We start from the raw sequence: 24,765 nt of genomic DNA, 5'->3' as shown, positions 1-24,765 counted from the left end.
TTACTATTTATGTGTTAATAATGTTACACACACAGATACAAGTGTCACTTTACCCCCTCACTATGGACTACAACTCCCAGCAGCCTCTAGCAGGCAATCCATGTTACAGACAAGCAGAGAGTGTGGCCCTGAGCTTTTGTATTTTTTATATCTGTGCACACAATTATGGTCTGAGCACCGGCTTCACTATTTATGTGTTGCAATACAACCTATATACACACCAATGTTTTAAAATGTGTTAGTACATTTCTTTTTAAATTGATTACCCAGACTGCACTATGTTGTATAGGTCAAAGTGCATATGAGTTTTGAATGGGTGCACATGTTTATGGTCCTTATTCACTTGATAAAGGGTATTGAACCCGAAACATGTTGTGTTTACCACTGCCTGGAATAAAAAGTTGTTTGCAGTAATACTGCTGGAGTTCCTCTTCCTTCTCCTATACTTGGATTACTTGATCTCTCAGCTGCATTTGACACTGAGGATAATCCACTTCTCCTCCAGTCCCTCCATTTGCTTGGTATTTGTGACACGGCCTTGTCCTGGTTCTCTTCTTACCTCAATTATCGTTCCTTCAATGTCTCAACAATGGAGCTTCATCTTCTCTCTGTTTGGGTTCCTCAAGGCTCTGTCCTGGGCCCCTTATTATTTTCTATCTGTACTTCCTCCCTTGGCAAAATAATCAGCTCATTTGGTTTCCAATACCACCTCTATGCTGACGATACTCACTGTTAATTTCTATCTTTCTTCTCCAGATCTCAATCCAGAGCTCTTAACTCGGGTCTTCTCCTGCCTGTCTGCTATCTCTACTTGGATGTCACATATTTATTATATATAGAATTTTACCTGAACAGATTAAATCAAGCTTTTTATTTATAATAAATAATGTAAAATCGGGTATGGGAGTTTGGTCTGTATTTTTTTTTTATATAAAAAGAAAAGATATCGGGGGAATGTAATAAAAGTCGGTAACGGTAATACTATTCGCAATGCTTTTGCAAACCCAGAAACTGCTTAGCCACCACTTCTGAAAGTGGAAGGCCGTTTGCGAATTTTATAGTTTGTGCCAATACACAGTAATTTAGGGGCAGATTTACTAAGGATCGAAGTGAATTCAAGGGAACTTTCAAAGTAAAAAAATTCGAAATTCAAAGTAATTTTTTGGATACTTCGACCATCGAATAAGATACTACGACTTCGAATTTACTTCGACTTCGATTCAAAGTAAAAAACGTTCGAATATTCGACCATTCGATAATCGCAGTACTGTCTCTTTAAAAAAAACTTTGACTTCAATACTTCGCCAAGTTAAACCTGCCGAAGTGCTATTTTAGCCTATGGGGACCTTCTACAACCATTTTCTAAGTCTTTACACATCGAATAAAAATCCTTTGATCGATCGCTGAAATCCTTCGAATCGTTCGGTTTTTATTCGATCGTAGGATTGCCAAATTTGCTGAAAAAAACTTTGAATTCAATATTCGAATTCAACGTTTTTTAATTCGATGGTCGTGCTTCGAAATTCGACCCTTGATAAATCTACCCCTAAATGTAATAAAACTTGTTAGTGAAAAAGTCGTTATATTTGCTCCAAAAGATTACGACACCTTCAGGCACTTCTTAAGTGCGCAATTAAAATTCGCAATGCGCAATTAAAATTCGCAATGCAATAACAGTTAAAGGAACAATATTACATTGCGAGATGTGGATTTGTATTCTTATTAGTGCGAATGGCTTTTCTCTTTGCGACTCTAATTACATTCCCCCATATCCTTTTATTTTAGTAAACAACCCTCTTGATCTTTTTTCTATAATGGACAATGGAATTCATTGCCATCAAAATGTATCTGTGTATTGAATGTTTATTCCTTTGTTGGCAGACGGGCTATGTTCACCCAGCAGCAAGAGACATTATCTGCTCACTTCAGCCTCTGTGATAGAACAGTGGCCTTTATACTGCAGCTGGATTGGTAATGGTATTTTATATAGATAAGATGACTTGTGCAAATCTGAGGTTAATTAACTGTCTTCTACTAGAAAACTTGGATTCTCTCCGCATTATTAGACCTTGACATTTTATTGCCAACAGCAGAACTGCATCCAATCGTTTGGTCCTGAGGGGTTGCCTAGCAACAGATGCTTCAAATATCACTGCAGCGTAAACCACAAACCCCCCCCCACCTCAGCCATGGTTTATACACCCAAATGATAAGTGTAAATGATGGAAAAGTCTCTTGTTTAATGGGAGAGTTTTGCAGTTCAAACTACAATGATAACTTAAATGTCTCATTCTGCTTGAAACCCTACACACTCTCCAAATCAGCAGAGAGCTGTTTATAGCAAGCCCTAATAATTGCCATTTATGTATGGTGTCGCGAGGGAATGTTACTGAATTGTAAAGGACATATTTATTATGCTGTGTAAAACGAAATTCGGTAAAAAAAAGCTGTGTAAAAGAAATGGCGAATCTATCAAAGAGTATTTTATTTTACGCCATGCAAACGCAGGATTTGCCGCCGTTACTTTAGTTTACATTGCTTCTGGCAGTAGTCACTATGAAAAAACACGTAAAAAAAATGTACGCCCTTTTTGATGCCTTTTTTACACAGCAAAGCCTGGTGAAGTGTGGTGAATCATCTGACCGTTTTTTACACCGCATAATAAATCAGCCCCTAAGTGTTACTGTTACTAAAGGCATCCTTCTGCTCAGACCTGTTGATTTTGTTTTTGGCTGTAGGATGTTGCTACATTATAATACAAATTACAATTTTTTTGGGGATTTCGGGGAATTTCGGGTATTCGGAGCTTAGTAAAGAACCCCCTATGTGTTTAGTATGCATATAAACACTAAAATTATTTCCTGTAGGGTATCTGGAAATGAATAATGATACCTCCTCATAGCCATTCAGAAGTTGTAGTTTACCTGAAAAACTTGAGCTTTAATACCCCTGCTGTGTGAATAATTGGAAAAGTAAAGAAGGTTGAAACAGCCCCACACAATGCCTAATAGTCCTCACTGCGCCCTGTGTTACTGAGGCAGTTGCCACTTTTTTTCTTTTACCATCAACCTGTGCCAGTGCATAAAGGTGCCCAATGCAAACACCCATGGGCCGATCATAATGTGAGTTTAGAGCTTAAAGGAACAGTAACATCAAAAAATGTTTTTTAAAAATTTGTAAGTATACATAGAAAAAAACACTGAGACAAATGAAACTTTAAAATCGCAAAGCCTTTATTAAGAAATAACTTACCTAAACTCCGCTTCCCCTCCTCTTCAGAAAAGGCGACATGGCGAATATCCATCGTGCGGCGCTCGATTTCTCCTCCCTGGCTATCACCTTTATGCCTAATAGTCCTTACTGAGCCCTGTGTTACTGAGGCAGTTGACACTTTTTTCTTTTACCATCGACCTGGGCCAGTGCATAAAGGTGCACAATGCAAACACCCAGGGGGCGATTTATCAAAATGTGAGTTTAGAGCTTAAAGGACCGATAACATCCCCATCGTTTTCTGAAGAGGAGCGGTAAGTTATTTCTTAATAAAGACTTTGCGATTTTAAAGTTTAATTTGTTTTGGGGTTTTTTTTCGATGTATACCAACAATTTTTTTTTAAAAAAAATGTGATGTTACTGGTCCTTTAATAAATAAATTCTCACCCATGTTCTATTCATTCCTATGGGTTTTTTAGAACCGTATATAGCAAATGGTGAGTTGTAACATTCGCCCATTGATAAATACAATTCTAAAAATCCCATTGGGATGAAAATGTTTTTAATTTAATAAACTCTAAACTTATGTTTTGATAATCTGCCCCCAGTGTCATCTTCCTCCTTCCACTCTCTAACTCCTCCCCACTCAGCTCCTTTAGAAAATGGTACATGCCTTAGATGCAAAAAAAAAAAGGAAATCTACAAGTCTTTCCCTAGAGACGTATTCAGACTCTGGTCTATCAAGAATATTTCTCCTTATGTACACACTGTATATAAGTAATAAAACAAATGCCTCATCAGACAAAGAATTAGGATGTCTGATTCCCTTAAAAGACTTTGCTTTGGTCCTCAATAACTAATTACATCAGTGCCTGGGTCACTACACTGTGTACAAGCTCAGTGGAGGTTTATATGCAAAAATGCAGACATAAAGTATAAAAGAGAAACTAGCTATACTTCACCTGATAAATCCAGAGGCAGCAAGAAGATGCAGCCATTGACATCCATATGTGACACAAGTGCAGAATATTGACTGAGCAGTTGCACATGCATAAGAGCATACAACTCTTGTTTAAACAAATGTCCACACTAATACTGCTAAATATATATGTAACCTATTTAATTGCTCTAGAGCGTAGGCCTAGAAAAATATGATTGTTTGAACACCTAGGGGACGTTTGATATTATAAAAATATGTATGAAGTCCATTGACTGAATAGCCTTTCCACTACATAAGCAGCATAAAAAGGTTAAAATTAAAGTAAGGCCAATTAGTAAGTACACCATTTTGATAAATACTGTAAATAATACTAGTTGAAACATACTCATGGGTTTCCAGACTTTTGGTATTCAAGATTTGCAGTCTAACATTCCTTTAGGACCTATATAATGTTAAAACATATATTGAAATATCATACTGTATCAATACTGTCACTCTGTTATTACTGTATTTTTTATTGCCGTAGCAGAAACTCAGCTACAGATTATTGGACGAAAACCTTGACTTTATCTGGGTTTTCCAGGGTAGGTCACAATGTCAAGAAACAACTTCCGGGACATCTACAGGTTTCAGATGGAGTATTTTTGGATTCGGATTTTTAGCAGCTTTCGGGTAAAAAAAATTTGGAAAAAATCTGAGCTTTAATAAACGGGCCCCTTAATTTGATATTTTAGAATATCAGCTTCATAAATATTCTCTATGAATATTTTAGCACAGACACATAGGGGCACATTTACTTAGGGTCGAATATCGAGGGTTAATTAACCCTCGATATTCGACCGTCAAAGTAAAATCCTTCAACTTCGAATATCAAAGTCAAAGGATTTACCGATTTTCGTTCGAATGCTATTCGTTCGAACCTTCCCCATAGGCTAACATTGATGCTCAGTAGGTTTTAGGTGGCGAAGTAGGTGGTCGAAGTTTTTTTTTAAAGAGACAGTACTTTGAATAGTCGAACGATTTTTAGTTCGAATCGTTCGATTCAAAGTCGTAGTCGAAGGTCGAAGTAGCCAATTCGATGGTCGAAGTAGCCAAAAGAAACATTCAAAATTCGAAGTATTTTTTATTCTATTCCTTCACTAGGTGCCCCATAGACACATACTTGCTAATACAAAGGAACACTGACTTGTTAGTAAGTCTGGAATACTTTATATAGAGGGAATTCTTGAAAAACAAGTTCTGTACCAATTTTAGCTTAATTCACTTTTGTTGCAAATAAATTTTACACGTCCTATACATTCCTCAGTTATGACTTGGCATATTGGTACAGTCTGTTGGGTACAATTAACCAGCTCCCATTATTGTTATTATTAATAACCAGACTGTAGATGCAGAAAGACCTCAATATATCTTGCCTGAGGTATATAACAGGCCCAATCTGATTATTTAAATAAAAAAAGTTCAACCAAACTAGAATCCATGATTGAACCTTATTTATTGTTAAAAAAGCATGATTTAATCAGATCAGGGGAAAACCTGAATCGTCCGTTTTTTCCGAATTGTATGACTTTTTTTCTGTCTTTTTCCCAAAAAGCCAGAATTTTTGGGATTTTTGCCCGAAAAGCCTGAAATAGTCAGATTTTCAGGTTTATCCCAGCGCAGACTACAAAAACTTCCAAATAGGATAGGGACCTCTCCCACAGATTTATATACAACTCCATCCAGCAGGTCTGAGATGGTGGATTTTCTGATTTGGACTTTTTGCAGCATTGTACTTTAATAAATCCCCAAAAATTTTGGTTTAAAATAAAAAATCCGAAAAATGTTTTGCACCAAAAAGCCAGACTGGACTTTAGTAAATAACCCCTTCAGTATGTTTGTGAAAAATGTCTGATTCCCTTAAAAGACTTTGCTTTGGTCCTCAGTAACTAATTACATCAGTGCCTGGGTCACTACACTGTGTACAATGCAACACTGGCCAGCAGCTTATTGCCCCCTGTATGGTGAGCTCATGATTTCCAGTCCAACAGATATCATTTCAAAAATCAGTCAGATATCTATCAGACAGGTTTGAAAATCATGTTAATATATTGATGTCATCCCCCCTCTACCACTAGTCCTGTAGCTTTCAGAAAATTCGTTCAGTCACCTTCACCTGTGTATCGTGCTCATTCTCCAGTCAGGCCACACCACTACCACAAGCCCCCCCTGTAGTTACAAGGTCCTTTTCCTCTATAATTATGCCCCTGTTGTGACCATTTCGATTCACAGAAAATTCATGGCAAATGGCAAAAAATTTGCCAAAAGCATTAAAGTCAATGGCCATGTTTTTGCAACTTTTTTCAAACATATTTCAAACCAAGCCACATTTTTTACTATACAGTAGAGTCAAAATATCCTATTCACAACAGATCTAGATCAAAATGATGTTCTGAGTAATAGAAAGTGTGACTTCACCGTAAGCAATTTTCTCTGGTTATGTACTGTCTAAAACCATCACCCATACACATACACAAGCTCCTGACTAGAAAGGATCAAGTGGGCACTCATCAGTGAAAGAGAACACGTCCATTTTATATTAATTAAAAGAAAAAAAAGAAAACAAAAAAGGAGATACATAAGAAGCAAAGAGATGCTGAAAAGAGTAATCACTTCCTTCCAACACAACTATAAAACAAAAAGATGCTTCTTTTTGACCAAACAGAATCTCGCTTAGCACTTTTGACATCAGAGCTAAAACAAATACAGACTTTTGGAAAAAATATCCAGGTATCAAATAGGAAAAAAACAGAATGAAATGCCTGAAAGGTTTGGGGGGGGGGTTACATGTGAATGACAAGCTCAGATTTAAAAACCAAACTTGTCTCTGCACTGCTGTTTTTAAGAAAGTAGTAAAAATACAAACTACGAGTAAACACTCAACTTCTCCAGTGCTAATTTGTAGTTCTTTCTGTAGGCGCTTATATTCAAGTCTCATAGTCAATGAGTAAACAATGCTCTCTGTGCAAAACAGAAAATCTTCACGTAATGCACATTTTACAATTCAGAGTTCAAGCCCAAAGGTAGCAGACTGCTTTATGGCACCTTGACTCAAATGGCTGAAAAGCTCCTCAAAATTCCTGCGGAATGAGTATAAAGAATATGTTCCCATTTCCGAGCTGAAGTAAAGGTTTGAAGGAAAAGCATGTCGTCTTTATAGGCTTCACACGTCAGAACAGGAATGAACAGAATCATAAAAAGTAAAAGACTGCAAAAACACTAACTTTTTCAAAGGGTTATTTTTCCACGGACATCAGTTTTGATTGAAGAACAAAAAAAAGTTGTTTAGGAAAGGGATGGGAGTATGATAATAATTATATATCATACATCGAGCTTGAATGCCTGTTGATGTTAGGTAAGAGGTCATCTGAGTCCATTTAGGTGTCCCCAGCAGTCCATGGCATTCCCACCTCTTCATTCAAATGATTTGCTTTCCTTTTATTGTCGAATACAAATATTGGCAAACAAACTCCCCCAATTTCACATTCACAAGTTAACCAGTGCAGGTGTACTTGAGATAGGTTCTTCAACTTCATGGGACGTACTGAATCCAGTATATATCTGCCAATTCTAGAAGCTGAATGAAAAAAAGTGGATTGGGAGACTGAAATAAAATATGGCTTTACCAAGTACCAAAAAATAGGCATTTTCTCTGTGCTGCATTTGGGTTGTTTTGGCACTGATTATACCTAGTCAAGTCCCACCTGGGAGTGATTAAAAGTCCAATATTTATGGCCAAACAGATGAATTATTCATACAGTTGACATTTATGATAGCATCTACTTACTGTTTGCAAACTTTTGTCTTATAACTTCTCATTTTCCTTTAAGTCCTTTCCTCTCCTGGAATCTACTTCACTACATACTCAGATCTTTATATAAGAGCCCTGATGATATTAGACCTGATTTTCTCACAAGTTCTGGCTTTTTAAACCTTTTTATAATGCATTTTTAATATGTGTATGCATGATTTTTTTTTTTGCTTCTATCCTAAGCCATCTCCTGTGATGAACTTAAGTAATAACTTTTCAAAATCATTATTTTCTCTTGTTTTGCCTGATATACCACTCCTTATTCCTACTATTCAGATTTCAGACATTATATATTTTTATTTTTCATGCCTCCCATTCTTTCGCGAGAGTGCCAGTTCCAAATCCAATTTCTAAAACTGGAAAATGAAAGGGGGGAATAATCAAAAAAAAAACATTGTGAACATGTTGAAAAAATATTTACAACTGAATTTACTAAAATGTTTGAGCTGAAGGACAGTGGATTCAGAGTCTTATGATAACATTCAGTTGTCCAGCCCACACTGTAGGCTCCTCGTTCTTCCAATATTCAGCTCTTTATTGCAGTTACTAATGTCTTTCTTTAGGCAAAAGGACAAAATAAAAGCAAAAATAGATCTTTGAGTAGCTGTAAAAAGTCCATTTGATTTGTCCTTTGTGGGTTTTTTGGCACTGGAAGGGTAAGGGTCAATAATCCACTAGGCGGTGTGAAGTCTGCTGTTATTATAACCCAGTTGTTCCCAGAGCCATTCCTGCACTGTGGCTCATACAAGGAATTGTTTGCATGGTTTTGGGGAAGTCATGACTGACCACTCTCCCGTTTTCACCACTTCCTCCTGCTGTGGAAGGTCTGGGTAGAGTCGCCATCCGGACTGCTTCTGTGACTGTTGTCTGCGGAATTAAACAGAAACCCTTTGAGAAGGACAGGGGGTTCATCCCCTGTTAGTTTGCAAAAATATATATATACAGGTATACAGTATATACATATGTTACATAATAAAGTGTAGCTTGTATATACATATGTTACATAATAAAGTGTAGCTTGTGCTAAGTCTAATAGCATGTCAATCAATGAATATAAAATATTTAGAGAATTGAAAGCATACAGTTCATTGGTTGCTTTGGGTTAGACTGAAAGTTATTGGTGATAGTTTGGGGGGGGGTATACCTTGCCCAAAGCTTCATTCAAATCTGCCTATGCTCCCCATGCCAAGTGCCTGCGACATGATGATATGTTGTATGCAAGATGTAAAATTCAACTACTGATTCAGTAGTAAAATATGGCAATATACTAAATATACACTTTACTGTGTGCAATTGTGTGTGCACCAGAAGTAGGGTTGTTGTAAGCCTATAAAAATGTGATATATGACAAATATTAAAGAAATATCCTCATATTAGATGCCACCTTCATCTTTTTGGATTCACTTCTTGATTTGTAACAAAACTCGATAAGGGCAACAAGCATGGCCAATCCCAGACCTCCGATGAGAATGTAGAACACACCGGCAACATTACTGAGACTCAGTGCACTTGTCTTATCCTGTAGCCAACAAGAGAAATGAAAGGAGAAGCGAGAGAGGGGGGAAAAGAAATATGTTATGAGAATATAATATATCTTTAATGTCTTGTCTGTCCCCCAAAATTCTCATAAAACATCTAACACAGAATATAGCACAAACTGCAGACAGAAGGCTGACACTATGTTATACTTTTTACAGTTACTCCAGGTTTTCAATTTAAGGATTTAAACCTTTTGAAGTTCTCTTTCAAATAAAATTGCCCATTTTTTTTAAACAAGCTTGGCAGGAATGCTCAATTATGAAATAATGTTGAAAGTACAAAAATCTTTAAAGACTTAGAGGCAATCCATCACATAAGGATACGTGAAAAAAAAAACTGATGTTGGTGAGATGGCAGAAATGTAGTTCAGGAACCCTAACTTAAAGATTGAAACTCCAGTAAATTTCTTAAAGTCACCTTGGTGAGGAATTATCCTACCTAAAAGCATTCTAGAGCTGTTGATTGGAAGCAGTAGGGGGTTATTTACTAAACCTCAAATTTATCTGGTCAGGCTTTGCAAAAACTCAAATTTTTAGTTTGAAAAAAAAAAAATAAAAAACAACTGCATTTTTCTGCAAAAAAAACGAATATCCGCTATTTCAGATCCTGTATAAGTCAATGGGAGAGGCACCTATCTCAATTTGAAGTTATCATTGTCTGAGTTTAGCCTGAAAATCCGACTTTTTCTGGGTTTTCGGGCTAAAACTCAAAAAAATCGAGCAATTCGGGTTTCAGAGTTTTTCTGCAATCTGATTAAGTCAGGGTTGTTTATTATTATTAATAAATAAGTTGCATGGGAGTTGTGTTTTTTTTGTTAAATAAAATATTATATACATTCAGATTTCATCAAATAACCCCCTTAGTTGACACACTTCTTATCTTTGATAGTTGCTAATATTGCACAGATGCTGCTTGAGCAATGTATCAACTAAATGTTGCAAAATTGTAACAGTTTAGAGTCTGCGCCTGAATTACTGAGCTGCCAGAATGAGACACCAGAGACATTCAACTTAGAATTTGGAAAAACGATAAAAAATAAAAAAATGGAAATTAATGGAATAAAAAGTCTTTATTTCTGGTGAACAATCTGAAAGCAATGGAAAAAAAGTGTTTGGAAGGGGAACAACCCCTTTAATACACAGTACCATTGCTGTCTGTATATAAACTCTGTTATAAAACATGACTTAGGTCCACAGAAAGGAGTCAGATAACAAACATTACTTACAAAGGTAGTTGATGATGATGATGTGTGTGTATAGTATATATATATGATAAATATAATATATATGTATACACAGAACAGAACATGGGCATTTTAGATTCCTTGTGAACTTCAAGAGGCTTAGAGCCTTCCCAGATGCAACATTTCTCATTTCATAATGCACACCAACATATCATTCCCCACCTCCCTCCAGCAAGAACTCATGCATGCACCCCAAAAGCCACATACCAATTATAAAACAGACCCAGCCAGTCTTTTACTCAGGGGCTTAATTACCAAGCAACAGGGTTCAAATTAGTTACATCTACAGCTAGACTTGAGCTGATTTTTGTGGACCATGACTGACTTGGGCCACAGACTAAAGTGATCGATCTAAATATAATTTCTGCAGATAAAAAAGTCTTGTATGATTTGTTTGGGTTTTGTTCTGTGAATTATGTTGGTCATCAATTGACCTATGCGTCATGTAAGTGTTTCTATAAATACAACCAATAAATGTATGGTGGTTCCAGTGCAAACTTTGCACAGATTCCCGCAGGCCACTATTAACATTACTGATGTCACCGCCATGTTGGAATGATACATGTTTATCTATACAGTATGTGGGATTCTGTACTTCTTAATAAAGATGACTACGTGCATAGATATGTAAATGTATAAAACTGCTGTATGAATGAGATAAGATGTGCTTTTTTATATAGTGGTTTTTTTTGTTTTATATTTACATGATGTTAAATTAACATTAAACAGGTTTATTGTGCTTTTCTTTATGTTCATGGGATTTGAGTTGAATGGTAACTTTCAGCAGGGCGATGGGGACAATTTTATTAAGCAAACAATCTGTAGAAGCCCAGCAGCTAACATTTCTAAGAAAAAATGCATAGTTGGAGGGATAATATATAATATTCAGAGAGAAGAACCTCCAGTGAGAGTGAGACTGGAACCCAAAGATCAGGAAGGGGAAGAAGAGCATGACAGTGCTAGGAAGGCAGATACTTTTTTCAATGTGTTCCTTAAGATTTTATTGGCTAGGTTTTTTTTTTGCTGAAGACAGCAGATCTTGTTGTGTGAGGTGGGAAGCTAAATCCATCTGTAGTGCAATTTCTTTCGGGTGATATAAACTGCTTTATAAACAGCATTTTCTGATTTTGTTTTCTATTACTTTTTGACGAGTGGTCTGGCCGGGTTCAATTTCAACCCATTTTTTTGCTCCACGTCATGTTTGGGTTGCACATGCTGAACTTTTGGGATTATGCTCCCTCCCCATAAATACGCTGCATCCATTTTTACAATATTTTTATACCAAATGTACAGAGAGGTATAGTTCAACAGATCATTTTCCTTTGTTGTATTTAATACACCTGACCTCTGATGACTACAATGGTTATGTAACTTTGGGGCATGTTGATATACGTTGGCAAATGTCCTGCAATGTCTATAGCTACGTTTTCAGATCCTTATACTTTTACGTTCAACTGGTGCAGTCCCTTCTGGGCATTTTGATAGTTTAGCACTTTTAGAGATTGGGTTCTGTTTTAGATTCCAGATAAGACCCTTCTGCCTTATCTTTTTTTTTACTGTTTTTGACATTTTTTGACACAGTGCCTGTACAACAATCTTCAACCTGCTATGCAGTATCTAGATAACCTTAATGCCCTTTGGTTATCCCCAAGGAACTAGACTAGCCACTGTATTTTGTATATTCCAACATCAGTTGCTTGATCTAAATGACTGCCCACACCTTGTTGTCTTTACAGTTAACGCTTGCTTTCATTTTATTTTATTATTTTATTTTTTAGGTTAGGCTGGTTTTCCTTAGTTTTTACACCCACTTCTGGTTTACATGATAATTAATGGAGTTCATGTTTTTGGGACATTTTCTGCACAGAGGGAGGGTTATTGAGGGTTTACACTGCTTACACTCTTGTTTGTTTTTTCCCTGAGGAAGATCACGATGATATGATCAGAATGTTGGAATTTCTTTTGTTTGTTTATTAAAATCAGTTAATCTGACTCAGCCTGTTGAGTGTGGTATTTCTTTGTGATCAGAATGTTGGAACTTCTTTTGTATGTTTAATAAAATCAGTTATTCTGACTCAGCCTGTTGAGTGTGGTATTTCTTTGGTGCTTAAGCCTTAAGCTGGCCATAGATGCAAAGATCCGATTCGTACGATTTTCAAACTGTGTGTAGAGTGTCCCGACATTTGTCATGCCATGCTTATCCATCGTTCAGTCAAACGGACAGGTTAGAAGATTTCTTTCGGCTGCCGATAATATCTCTGCATGTATTGCCGATCTGACGGTTTTCAGTGGGAGACTGTCACTAGCTTTGCCTTACATAAACTTTCCTACGATTGCTGTAGGGGCAGAACATCGGCTGATCTGTTATTTTGCTACTTTATTTGATCTGAAAGGTTAGTGGCAGGTCGGGAGATTGGGACGTCCGATCATTTGTCCGATATAGCAGGTAAATCTGCACGTCTATGGCCAGCTTTAAGCTTCTAAAAAATTCCTTATCCTTTAAACAAAACAGGGATTGTTTGTCCATATATTACAATATATTTAAGCTGGCCAACTACGTCAAAGTCATTCCTGGCATGGCCAGTCCTAAACTCAACTTGCATCTCATTCATTAAGAATTCTATTGCTTCATTATACTGTACATTTTACAGAGAGACTAATTTTTACCTGCAACTTACTGCTTTCAAGATTAAAACTCCCAAACACGGTTGCCATTTTATTGGCCACCACTGGGATCACCTGACTATAGCTGGAAAGGGTGGGAACAACAACATGGAGCTGGCCACTTCTCCTATATAAACTATAACAAACAAGGGAAAGTTGTGCTTAATTTTAAAGACTGTATGAATTTTGTGCCTCATTGCAACCATTGAAAGCAGTAAGTTGCAGGTAATACTTAGTCCCTGTGTAAAATGTATAATGAAACAATAGAATTCTTAATGAATCAGATGAAAACTGAGTGTAGGACTGGCCAGATATGGGATGACTTAGTTGGCCAGCTTAAATATATTGCAATATTTGGACAAACAACCCCTTTGTTTAAAGGATAAGGCATTTTTAGTAGCTTAAATGGGTAGTTCACCTTTAAGGTAACTTTTAGTATGTTATAGAATGACTAATTCTAAGCAAATTTTCAGTTAGTCTTTATTATTTATTTTTTTACAGTTTTTGAATTATTTCCCTTCTTTTTCTGACTCTTGCCAGCTTTCAAATGTGGGTCACTGACCCTTGCTAAAAACAAATGCTCTGTACAGCAACAATTTCGTTGTTATTGCTACTTTTTATTACTCATCTTTCTATTCAGGCCTCTCCAATTCATGTTCCAGTCTCTTATGCAAATCAGTGCATGGTTGCTAGGGTAATTTGGACCCTAGCAACCAGACTGCTGAAATTGCAAACTGGAGAGCTGCTGAATAAAAAGCTAAATAGCTCAAAAACCACAACCACAGATAATAAAACATGAAAAACAATTTTAAATTGTCTCAGAATATCACTCTCTGCATCATACTAACAGTTAACTCAAAGGTGAACAACCCCTTTAAGACACAAAATGTCTCAATGTCCTAAATATATTGATAAAGGGTTGATTGCAGAGGACATCTTGTATTTGTGTATATATATATATATATATATCTAAATATATATATATATATATATATATATATATATATATATATATATAGATAGATAGATAGATAGATAGATAGATAGATACAGTGCTTCAAATATCTGTTTAAAAAATAGGGGTTAATGTAAAAAGAGAAGGATATTTTCTTTAAAACTGCAGATTAGTAAATGCTATCTGCTAATTGGTTGCTTTAGGGCAATATCTTTGCACCCATTACTACAGTATTTTACTTCCCTATAGTAAATGTAAATCAGTAAATGTTACTGAAGAGGAGACATCATCTCATGTATTTCACACTTTACTGTGCACAAATGTACATGGCAGAAAACTGGTGCCATAACTACTTGTCTAATTGCCTTTCAGTACCAGAAGCAGCTGCCTATCTTTGGCCAGAGCTAATTTTTATATCGTTCTCTCGAGCTGGTCTATTACCAATCTGTCAGCACTCCCATTGTCAGCAATGGCCCTCTGAATATTTAATGTTTTGCAATAAATTGTAAGATGGAACTGATTCAAAGAGCAGATTGTGTTACAGATGTTCCATTACTGAATTTGTGATACGAGAACAGAACAGCTCCCAGGATATAAATTAACATTACACGTTAAGGCATCATCTGTGTATTTAAAGTGACACTGAAATTGTTGGGGAGTGGTTACTACATTATTAACCTGACACCCTGCAAGGAAAAGATTGCATTTATGCACAAATCAGTTTTATATTTACCTGCAAACTTACTAGTAGCAAATTATACTGTCATTTTTGGTGTGTGTGGGTGTACAATGCATTTATTTAACAAAGGTGGTAGTTCAAATTCAAAGTAAATTTTACAATCATGTAGGCAACAGTTTGCAATTAGTTTTCAATAGGCCTAGGGGCCTATTTAGCCTTTTTCAATTATTATTTCTATTTTATTTTAATAGTCGTTTTTATTTGTGTTGCTGGGTCCAGTCAGGTGCTCCTGTTGGGAGAGGGAGACAGGCAAGGAGAACCCGACTCGGAATAGTGAGCTTGCATGCACGCATACCTGGATCTGAATGCATACAGACCCAGCAGTAGCCTAAAGGGGGGCATGTGTGGGGGTAGCCTAGGGGCCCCATATGTCATTAAACTGCCACTGTCTGTGTGTACCACACTCTGCCTGCGTGCCATACTCTGGATGCCCTACCCTGCTTGTGTTTGCCATATTCTGCCTGCCTATGCTGCCCATGTGTGCCATTGTCTGTCTGCCACACTCTTCTTGCTTGCCCTATTCTGCCTGTGTGTGTCCTACTCTGTCTGCCCTGCATTGCCTGTAAGAGGTGAGCCTGGTGGGGGTTTGTCCTGGGTGTTTGTTAAAATGTGGGAATAGTGGTTGGGTTCCCTAAGGCACTAAATTATTAAATTATTTTATATATATTATATATTAATAATTTAAATTATTAAATTATATTAAGTTCCCTAAATTATGTGCTGGGGTTGCTTTTCTATCCACATGGGAGGATGAGGCATATGGATTTAAGGGCATGTCTTAATATGACATAATGAAGTTATTTTTTTACATATGGGTGATACCTCTGCAATAAGCTAACTAGCCATTGGTTTTTTGGTGTACTACTGCCATTAATGTGAATATGGTCTTAAAAGTTCTTGGAATAACATGGGTGTTGATAAAAATGCCAGCCCTCAGCAGTTGGACAGCACTGCTTTAGCTTGTGTGTTTTAACAGTTGAAAAGATTAAGAGATGCCTCTTAACATATGGAGAGACATTTAGATTGATTTGCAGAGGCAAATCCTTAAGTTAGAAGGTTGATAAAACAAAGTGCAGAGTTTATTATATGTGTACTTGATGGAATTATTATGGCATCATTATGTGAAAGAGTTAAGTTTAGCTAAAGTGTTCCGATTCAGAGATAACTAACATTTCTTCGGCTAATAATGAACTATAAATCAGATTGATTTAGCATTTTTATAGTTCAGCAACAGCCAGAGGTAAAAAGGTCAGACATGTATGATTTTGATGAATCAAGTCTCTGCAGGCTGGGTTTGATGAAACGTGCAAATGAATACACTGCATATCAGCTAAAGAACTATGAAAACCCTGTTAAACAGTCAGAAGGCCCCTGTAGCATCAAGTGATTGAAGGTAGGAACTCTGTGGCTGGGGGTGACTAACCTTACTTCCGGAGTCTTTGCTTCCACATTCCCCTTTATCGTACCACCATTTGCTTTTCAGCTTGTCTAAGACGCCTTGCTCACTGAGTTTCAATACCGCTAGGTTTACAGCACCTCTTCAAACCAGGGGATATAACATAAATAACATTACCAATGTTATTTTATGTTATTCAGCATCATAGCAACATTTCATTGAGGCATTCATTAACGTATGCTTGAACCATGACAAAGTGATACACTTCAATACTCAGTCGAGCACCCACCACCCTAACCCTCTCATGCCCTCCATCCCCTGGAGCCCCTTTCTCCCCTCTCTTCCAGCCAAGCCAGATGAGTATTAACTATATCACTTTGAGTAACCAGCAACACCCTTCCCCTGCCAATGTTTAAGCTCCATGTCTTATCCCGGTGCCCTGAAGTTTTTTATAATTTTATAAATTTTTGTAAAAAATGTCTCCATCCCTTCAACAAGCTAGATGAGGGAGACAGATTGGAATTTGCAGTGCCCCACGAGAGTTCCATCTGTTGTGTTCTGATCTACATGCAGCTGAAATTACAAGTGGTGATGTAACCAAGCATGCAATATTTTTGTGCTGTCATCATCCTAATTAGATCCAATCTGCTTATCAACATTTTCCCAAGCCAGTCCACAAGATTGGGCAAAGGTTTAGAAAGCTGTTTTTGTAAATTTACATAGAATGATAGAATCATGGGAAATTTAGGAGTCCAGTCACTTTACATTCAGATGTTTATTTGATAATGTAGGTCTGACTGATTTAACTGGCTGTCATGGTCTTAATTACAGTAAGTCATCCAAGGCACCCAACTAAGAGTTTCAAAGACTTCTTATATGAGTTTATTAGGGTCAGACCCTGTCTTCAGTAGTTTTATGACAGCCTCCATCTTCTTCAGAATAAGATATAAAAAGCTTTGCACTTGCATCATGGAAATTACAGATTATAGGATAGTGAACTGAAAGTTGCCTATGAATGGTTTAGTCTATATTGTTTAGTTATGCCATTGTTCAGTGTCCATGATGTCATGCATTCTTACTCTCATTTTATTTGTGGAGAATGGAGCTGCCATGGAACCCTTGGTGTCTTCTTTTGAAGGGAAATTTAAAAGGCAGGGCCGGGTCTCTGGCATAAAGGGCATGCAGGGCAGTTGCTGGTTACTATCCATGCTGTTTGTTACCCGCTAGTTTTATTTTACTGGGGCTGACCTTGGAATCACCTCCCCCGCTGCCGCATTCTCCCTTGTCGTACCACCATTTGTTTTTCAATTTGTCCAAAAGCCCCTGCTCGTTCAGTTTTAACACTGCCAGGTTTACTGGATTTCTTTGAAAATGAATAGATAACACTGGATAAGTTACAGCTTGAGAAATCACTCATGAGGTCATGGGACAAAGGATAGGTGAACCAGCTGCAAGCCACATCCTAAATCACATGCACCTATCCATGCTTCAGCTCTGACACCATCACCCACAAAAAAGTTGGAGCCTAACATGAAAATTCATTCTACAAGACTTGGCAACAAACACACCTATTCCTGTTGCATTGGAGATACTTTTATTTGGAGGATAAGTACAGTTTTAATTGAAATAGGAATGCTTGGTCAAGAAGATACTTTAACATAAAGACATTTAATTTTATTGCTGTTTTATTTATAAGTAACCACTAAATGAGATGTAAAAAACACAGATACTAAAAGAATCATAAGCAGGTTCCATAACCAGAGGCAACGTGAACATGGAGGTCCACCACTTAGAGGAAGAAGTGGTTATCAAGGTCTAATAACTTGAGCAGGAGCAAAGAGGGCAGTGGTCCTCCAACTAGGGACATAAGTGGACATAAGGATTCCCTAACTAAAAGTAGAAGTGGACATGAATGTCCCCTAATTAGAAGTGATTTACCACTTTCTAGTTTACTGAAATTAAGTTATTTTAGTAAGTTCTAATTTTGGTTAGAACAATTTTAAGAATGAATAAATGGTAGTTTTGCCTCTCAAATGCTCCTCAAGCATGTCATTATGGTTATTTCTAGCCAGAAATTATGTACAGATTGACAGTGTAGTATATGAAATAATCTATGACCTTATACCAGGGGTCCCCTTTTTTACCCATGAGCCACTTTCATATATATATATATTTATTAAGAGTTGGGGAGCAACACAAGGATGAAAAGTCTCATTGGGGTGCCAAATAAAGGGCTGTAATTGGTTATTTGGTAACCCCTATGTGGACTGGCAGCCTACAGGAGGCTCTACTTGGTACTAGGGCAACATCTAAGGGGTTGGAGAGCAACATGTTGCTCACGAGCTACTGGTTGGGGATCACTGCCTTAAAATATCTTTTTAACTGAACTGATAACTCTTAATGGCTCTGCTATAAAATCATATCTGTATAAAGTGGGTTATATATGAGTGAAGGTGCTGAAGCATTGTTGTGCCAATTAGCAGCACAGAGGGAATTGTGGCTTGTTCCTGTGTATTTATACTTTAAGTTACTTTATCTAAATTGCAAATCAGGATGGATCTTGCAGTGGGATAGACAAACAACAAGGTTTATTAAAGCACAGTATTCTTAGGCATAATTACATTTGTTTGCTCCTTATTATACTTTTGTTTCTAAACCCTGACAGCGGAGGCTGGGGTGAGGTGCACTTGATTTAAGAAAACAATGGCGTAAAGAAATAAGAGATTAAAAACTGGATCACCAATCCTTCTGAGTGATTCTCTAATGACAAAGAACACATAAAGAAAGACAAAATATTCTGCATGGGGGACCACAGACAATAGGGAGGTTACAAGGAAAGATTTGTATGGTTTGGCCTAACAGAAAGAAAAGGGAAGGGAAGATGAATCTTGCTTTGCATTGATTAATGGATAATATGGTCTACTGCATTTTGCTTTCACCATTCCAAAAAAAAGAATTTTCATGAGAGTGGTTTGATTAGGTTTATTTCAGCTATTATGCACACTCACACTGCAAGAGCTGGGAGTTGTACAACCATCTCAGATGTCATCATTGCTTATGTGAAGAACCTGCTAACCAATATTCAGTTGCTGCAATCTCTACTGGGGAGAATGGGAAGCTCTGTGTGTAATGCGGGACCAACAATTGTCACCCTAGAAGAGAAACGTCACTGACTCCTCAATGGAAAGTGCTGATCAAAATCAGTAAAGCCTGTAGATCAGGCTGTTTGCCCTTTGTCATATCATGCAAAGTGGCTCAAATCATGAAATGTTATCCACATATGAGCAATGGCACCCAATAACTGTTCCACAAGCCATGTATCTCATTCCAACAAACAATCTAAACGCATGGTTTCTACAATATGGAATGTTTAGGGAATAGTGTTTTCCAGATATGAAAATGGAAAATGCCATTCCTCTATTATGGAGCTTTCTGGACAATGGGGTTCAGGATAATAGATCCCTTAACCAAGCATAATAGAATTGACTGGGACAATCAGAAAAAAGCTATATCCCAAATCCAACAAACATACTGCAGTCAAAAAGCACATTATAATGCATAGGGAACACACATAACTCCAAAGCAATTGCAAGTTTACATAGTAACATATGATTCATGCATAGAGCCTGGCCAATATTATTCTTATCGAACAGGAAAAATATCAAACACCTACATTGCACTAATTGGAAAGCCAATCTATATTTCAGGAAAAAGACGCTGTCCATTTCATGCACATGTTGTCAGAGGCTAAAGATTTTATTGTTCAGGCGCACTGAAGGATTGTTGAATAAATGTCTCTTTTATAAAACATATTGTAGGGCAGGTGGTCTTAATATATAAGGGCTTATTTGTTCCTGCTGATAGCAGTTTAATAGTTTATCCCTTTTTTTGCCACAAAGTTATGTAAGATAATGATCATCATTTTAGCTCTATGTTACTTATATGTACTTTATTAAATACCATTAACTATAATATAAAATCACTTAGACTATAAGCTCTACGGGACAGGGACTTCCATATTCTTGTGTCTTTGACACTAAGCTATTAATATTTATTGTAACTGTACTTTGTTTTCATTTGAATGTATTATATTGTACTTTGTATTTATTTATATTTACTATTGTAATGACCCCTTTTCTATTAATTCATTATACTGCTGTACAGCGTTACATACATAAGTAGCGCTATATAAATTAAATAATGCACATACATAAAACAATATTTCCCTGTTCAAATGTGAAAAAAACTGCGGTGATGCAATACTCAGTAGTGATGGGGGACTAAATCTGCCTGGCGTGAATTCATGACCAGTTTTCCACATTTTGCCTCCACATTTCCACATTTTTTGGACGTGCGTCCGAAAAGTCGTTCACGTCAAAATTGCTGCGCATCAACACTATTCGGACCCCCATTGACTTTAATGCCGGCGTCAAAGTTGACACAAGGGACTTTTTGGAAGCACATAGAAAATTTACGTGGGCGTCAGTTTTCGAGTTTTACTGATTTTTCGCTGTTTCGCGGGAAATTTGCAAATTTTCTAGCGAATCTAAACGGGAGAAATTCGCACATCACTAATACGCTTTTGTCTTCAGATGTGTGTGCTTCTTGGGTGCCAAACTCTGCCTTCTGTTTCAACATTTGAAAATAAGTATTGTGACATTTTAGGCCACACCTTAATTAACCCCAGCAATGGTTTGTTAAGTCCCTAATCTATTCCAATAAAGCACTGTACATGGCACTGGACTAGAAGTCAGAGAAGCTTAGGGTGATGGAATAGGAATGCTTTGTAAATGGGAGGCAAAAATAATGGAAAATAAACTGTAAATTCAAAGCAAACATCAGTAAGATGTCTTGTTTCACAGACATACAGTATGTCACACTGACTTATCCATACAGAGTAGCGGAAAAAAAAAATTACTTTAATGCATTAGGACCAAAAAGGTCGCCATAAGAAAAAATGCCCCTTGACTATAATGCATTAGGAGGTAAAAAGTCACCATAAGAAAAAACGGCCATTGACTAATGCATTTGGAGTGAGAAAAATTGTTGCACGCGTAAAAACAACTGCAAATGAGCAGAAAGATCCGTAAACTGCCTAAGGGAAGTAAAACTGTCCGAAGATGCCGAAGATAATGCCTATGAGCTCTGCTTCACTACTCTCACGCTGCATGGATAAGTTAGTTTCATCATCATCATCATCATTTATTTATATAGCGCTGTCAAGATACGCAGTGCTTTACTGCAGTTATAGCAAACAGGGAATAAATGGTGGATAACAAATAAGGATTACAGAATACAATGGGGTTAGAAGGACCTAGAGATTAGAGTTTACAAACTAAAAGGTTATGGTACAATTGAGACATTAGGATTATATAAACATTTTGTCATTTTTGATACAGCAATGATTAATTAAGGTACATCAAATAAGCCTCTTTAAACAGATGGGTCTTTAAGGAGCGCTTGAAAGTTTGGAAAGAAGGAGAAAGTCTGACAGCTTGTGGCAGAGAGTTCCAGAGAAAAGCAGAAGCCCGAGAGAAGTTTTGTAGACGAGAATGGGCAGAAGTGATCAGAGGAGAAGTGAGGCGAAGATCAGAAGCAGAGCGTAGGTTTCGTGACGGAGTGTATTTGGAGATTAGAGATGAAATATAGGGAGGGGTTTCATTATTAAGGGCCTTGAATGTGAGTTTAAGTAATTTGAATTTGATTCTAGAGTAGATTGAGAACCAGTGAAGGGACATACATATGGGAGCAGCTGATGTTGAGCGGCGAGCTAGATGAATGAGTCTAGCGGCCACGTTTAGAACAGATTGGAGTTGTGAAAGGTGACTTGTTGGAATACCTGTGAGGAGTAAGTTGCAGTAATCAAGGCGGGAGATGATGAGAGACTGAATCAGTGTTTTAGTTGATTCTGAACTGAGATATGGTCGTATTCAAGCAATGTTGCGCAGTTGAATTTTGCAAGATTTTGCAAGTGTTTGAATGTGTGGTGAAAAAGACAGATGAGAGTCTAAGATAACTCCTAGGCAGCGTGCCTGTGTGGTGGAATGAAAGGTGGTGTTGTTTACTGTGAGTGATATCTAAGGGACAGGGGAAGATCTTGGAGGAAATATAATGAGTTCTGTTTTAGAAAGGTTCAGTTTCAGGTGGCGCTGTGACATCCAGGAGGAGACAGCAGAGAGACAGTCTGTGACTTGGGAAAGGACAGAATTAGAAAGATCAGGAGTAGACAAGTAGAGTTGGGTGTCATCAGCATAAAGATACTGAAGTCCAAATGACTGAATAAGTTTTCCTAGTGAAGTTGTATAGAGCGAGAACAGCAGGGGGCCAAGAAAAGAGCCTTGAGGAACTCCAACAGAGAGTGGGAAAGTAGTAGAAGTAGAGTTAGAGAAGGAAACTTTAAAGGAACGGTCAGACAGATAAGATGTAAACCATGAAAGAGCAGTGTCCCAAATGCCAGCTGAGTGTAGAATGTCAAGGAGGAGTGTGTGGTCAACTGTGTCAAAGGCCGCAGAGAGATCTAGAAGGATTAGAATGGAATAATGACCTTTAGACTTTGCCAATAGAAGATCATTGGTTACTTTGGTGATTGCAGTTTCAGTCGAGTGTGATGGGCGGAAGCCAGATTGCAAGGGGTCGAGGAGGGAGTTGTGAGTGAGATGCTGGATCAGGCGTTTGTAAACAAGCCTTTCTAGTAATTTGGATGCGAATGGAAGAAGGGAGACCGGTCAATAGTTAGTGGGAGAGCTGGGATTAAGGGAAGGTTTTTTGAGGATAGGAGTGATTAGTGCTTGTTTGTATAATGATGGAAAGGTACCAGTAGAGAGTGAAAGATTAAATAGGTGGGTAAGTGCAGGAGAGAGTGTATCAGAGATTGGGTGGAGGAGGCGAGAGGGTATGGGGTCAAGGGAACAGGTGGTAGGTTTTGAGCAGGCTAGAAGTTTGCTAACTTCATCTAGAGTTGCAGGGGTGAAGGAGTGCAAAGTAGATGTGAGTGGAATGCACGTTGGTCTGCGATTGTTGTCGGACGGTATGCTCAGCCTAATGAGATCGATTTTTTCATTAAAGAAATGAGCAAGGTCTTGGGCGGTAACATTGATAGGTGGAGGGGGGCATAGGAGTGAGTTAAATGTGGCAAACAGCTGCTGTGGTTTGGAGGACATAGTAGATATTAGATAAGAGAAGTATTGTTTTTTGGCTAATTATAGAGCTCGGTTATAGCAGTAGAGCATGAATTTGAAGTGGATGAAGTCAGGATCAGTTTGTGACTTTCTCCACCGTCGCTCAGCTGATATACTACATCTTCTGAGGTACCATGTTACACTAGTGTGCCAGGGTTGGGGTTTAGCCGGCCAGCTGTGATGGGTGGTAGAAGGTGCAAGGGAGTCAAGTGCTGTTGAAAGGGCATCGTTGTAGAAAGAAGCTGCCATATTGGGACAGGAGAGAGTATTAATATGAGATATGGATTGTGCTGATACTGTTGATAATTGTTGTGGTTCAAAGGCATTAAGGTTTCTGTACGTGTGGGTAGAGAGAGATGGTTGTGAAGGTGCAGATGAAAGCAGTATCTGAAAGGAGAGTAGATGATGGTCAGACAGAGGGTAGGGAGAGTTAATTAAGTTGGATGGGCAGCATGAGTGGCAGAATATAAGGTCAAGAGCATGACCCTCGATGTGGGTAGGTGAGTCGGTCCACTGAGAGAGACCAAATGAAGCTGTTAGAGGTGAAGTTTAGAGGTGGCAGCAGAAGCAGAGTTGTCAATGGGGATGTTAAAGTCCCCTAAAATGAGAGCAGGTGTCTCATTGGATAGAAAGTATGGAAGCCAGGCAGCAAAGTGATCCAAGAAGGTGGAGTAGGGACCAGGGGGGCGATATATGACAGCAACACGCAGAGAGATTGGAGAAAACAAACGTATGCTGTGGACTTCAAAAGAAGTGAAGGAGAAAGAAGTCGGTGTAGTTAGATTTTGAAACCTACATTTGGGGGAGAGAAGAAATCCCACCCCACCGCCATGACGGCCATCCGGTCTAGGAGTGTGACTAAGTGAGAAGCCTCCATAGCAGAGGACAGCAGGTGAAGCAGTGTCAGAGGGGGAGAGCCATGTTTCAGTGATTGCAAGAAGGTGAAGGGATTTAGCTATAAAGAGGTCATGGACTGCTGTTAGTTTATTGCAGATTGACCGTGCATTCCAGAGGGCACATGAGAACGGCAGGGAGGGTGCTGGCTTTATTT

At 37.9% G+C, this 24,765-nt stretch overlaps 1 protein-coding gene across 7 annotated transcripts in view; it reads right to left on the bottom strand.

Annotated features, from left to right (window-relative positions):
- Positions 1-6,703: 6,703 nt before the first annotated feature.
- The window catches only part of gria1.L (glutamate receptor, ionotropic, AMPA 1 L homeolog), a 145,867-nt gene continuing 127,805 nt past the window's right edge, over positions 6,704-24,765 (bottom strand). For 3 of the 7 annotated variants that reach the window (XM_041584818.1, XM_041584821.1, XM_041584822.1), the window contains 3 exons: positions 16,564-16,678; positions 9,385-9,519; positions 6,704-8,888 (listed from right to left, as the gene is read on the bottom strand). In XM_041584818.1, coding sequence (XP_041440752.1) covers positions 8,700-8,888; positions 9,385-9,519; positions 16,564-16,678 — 439 coding nt within the window. In that variant the 3' untranslated portion in view covers positions 6,704-8,699. Of the gene's footprint in view, positions 8,889-9,384; positions 9,520-16,563; positions 16,679-17,784; positions 17,900-24,765 lie in introns of those variants that run through there. The other 4 variants (XM_041584819.1, XM_041584820.1, NM_001159679.2 and 1 more) reach the window with 3 other exon arrangements.

The sequence above is a fragment of the Xenopus laevis genome, chromosome 3L, assembly GCF_017654675.1.
Source record: "Xenopus laevis strain J_2021 chromosome 3L, Xenopus_laevis_v10.1, whole genome shotgun sequence".
In the NCBI taxonomy this organism is placed as follows: Eukaryota; Metazoa; Chordata; class Amphibia; order Anura; family Pipidae; genus Xenopus; species Xenopus laevis.
Note: the sequence above shows the minus strand (reverse complement) of the source record. Positions and strands in the feature narration are given on the sequence as shown.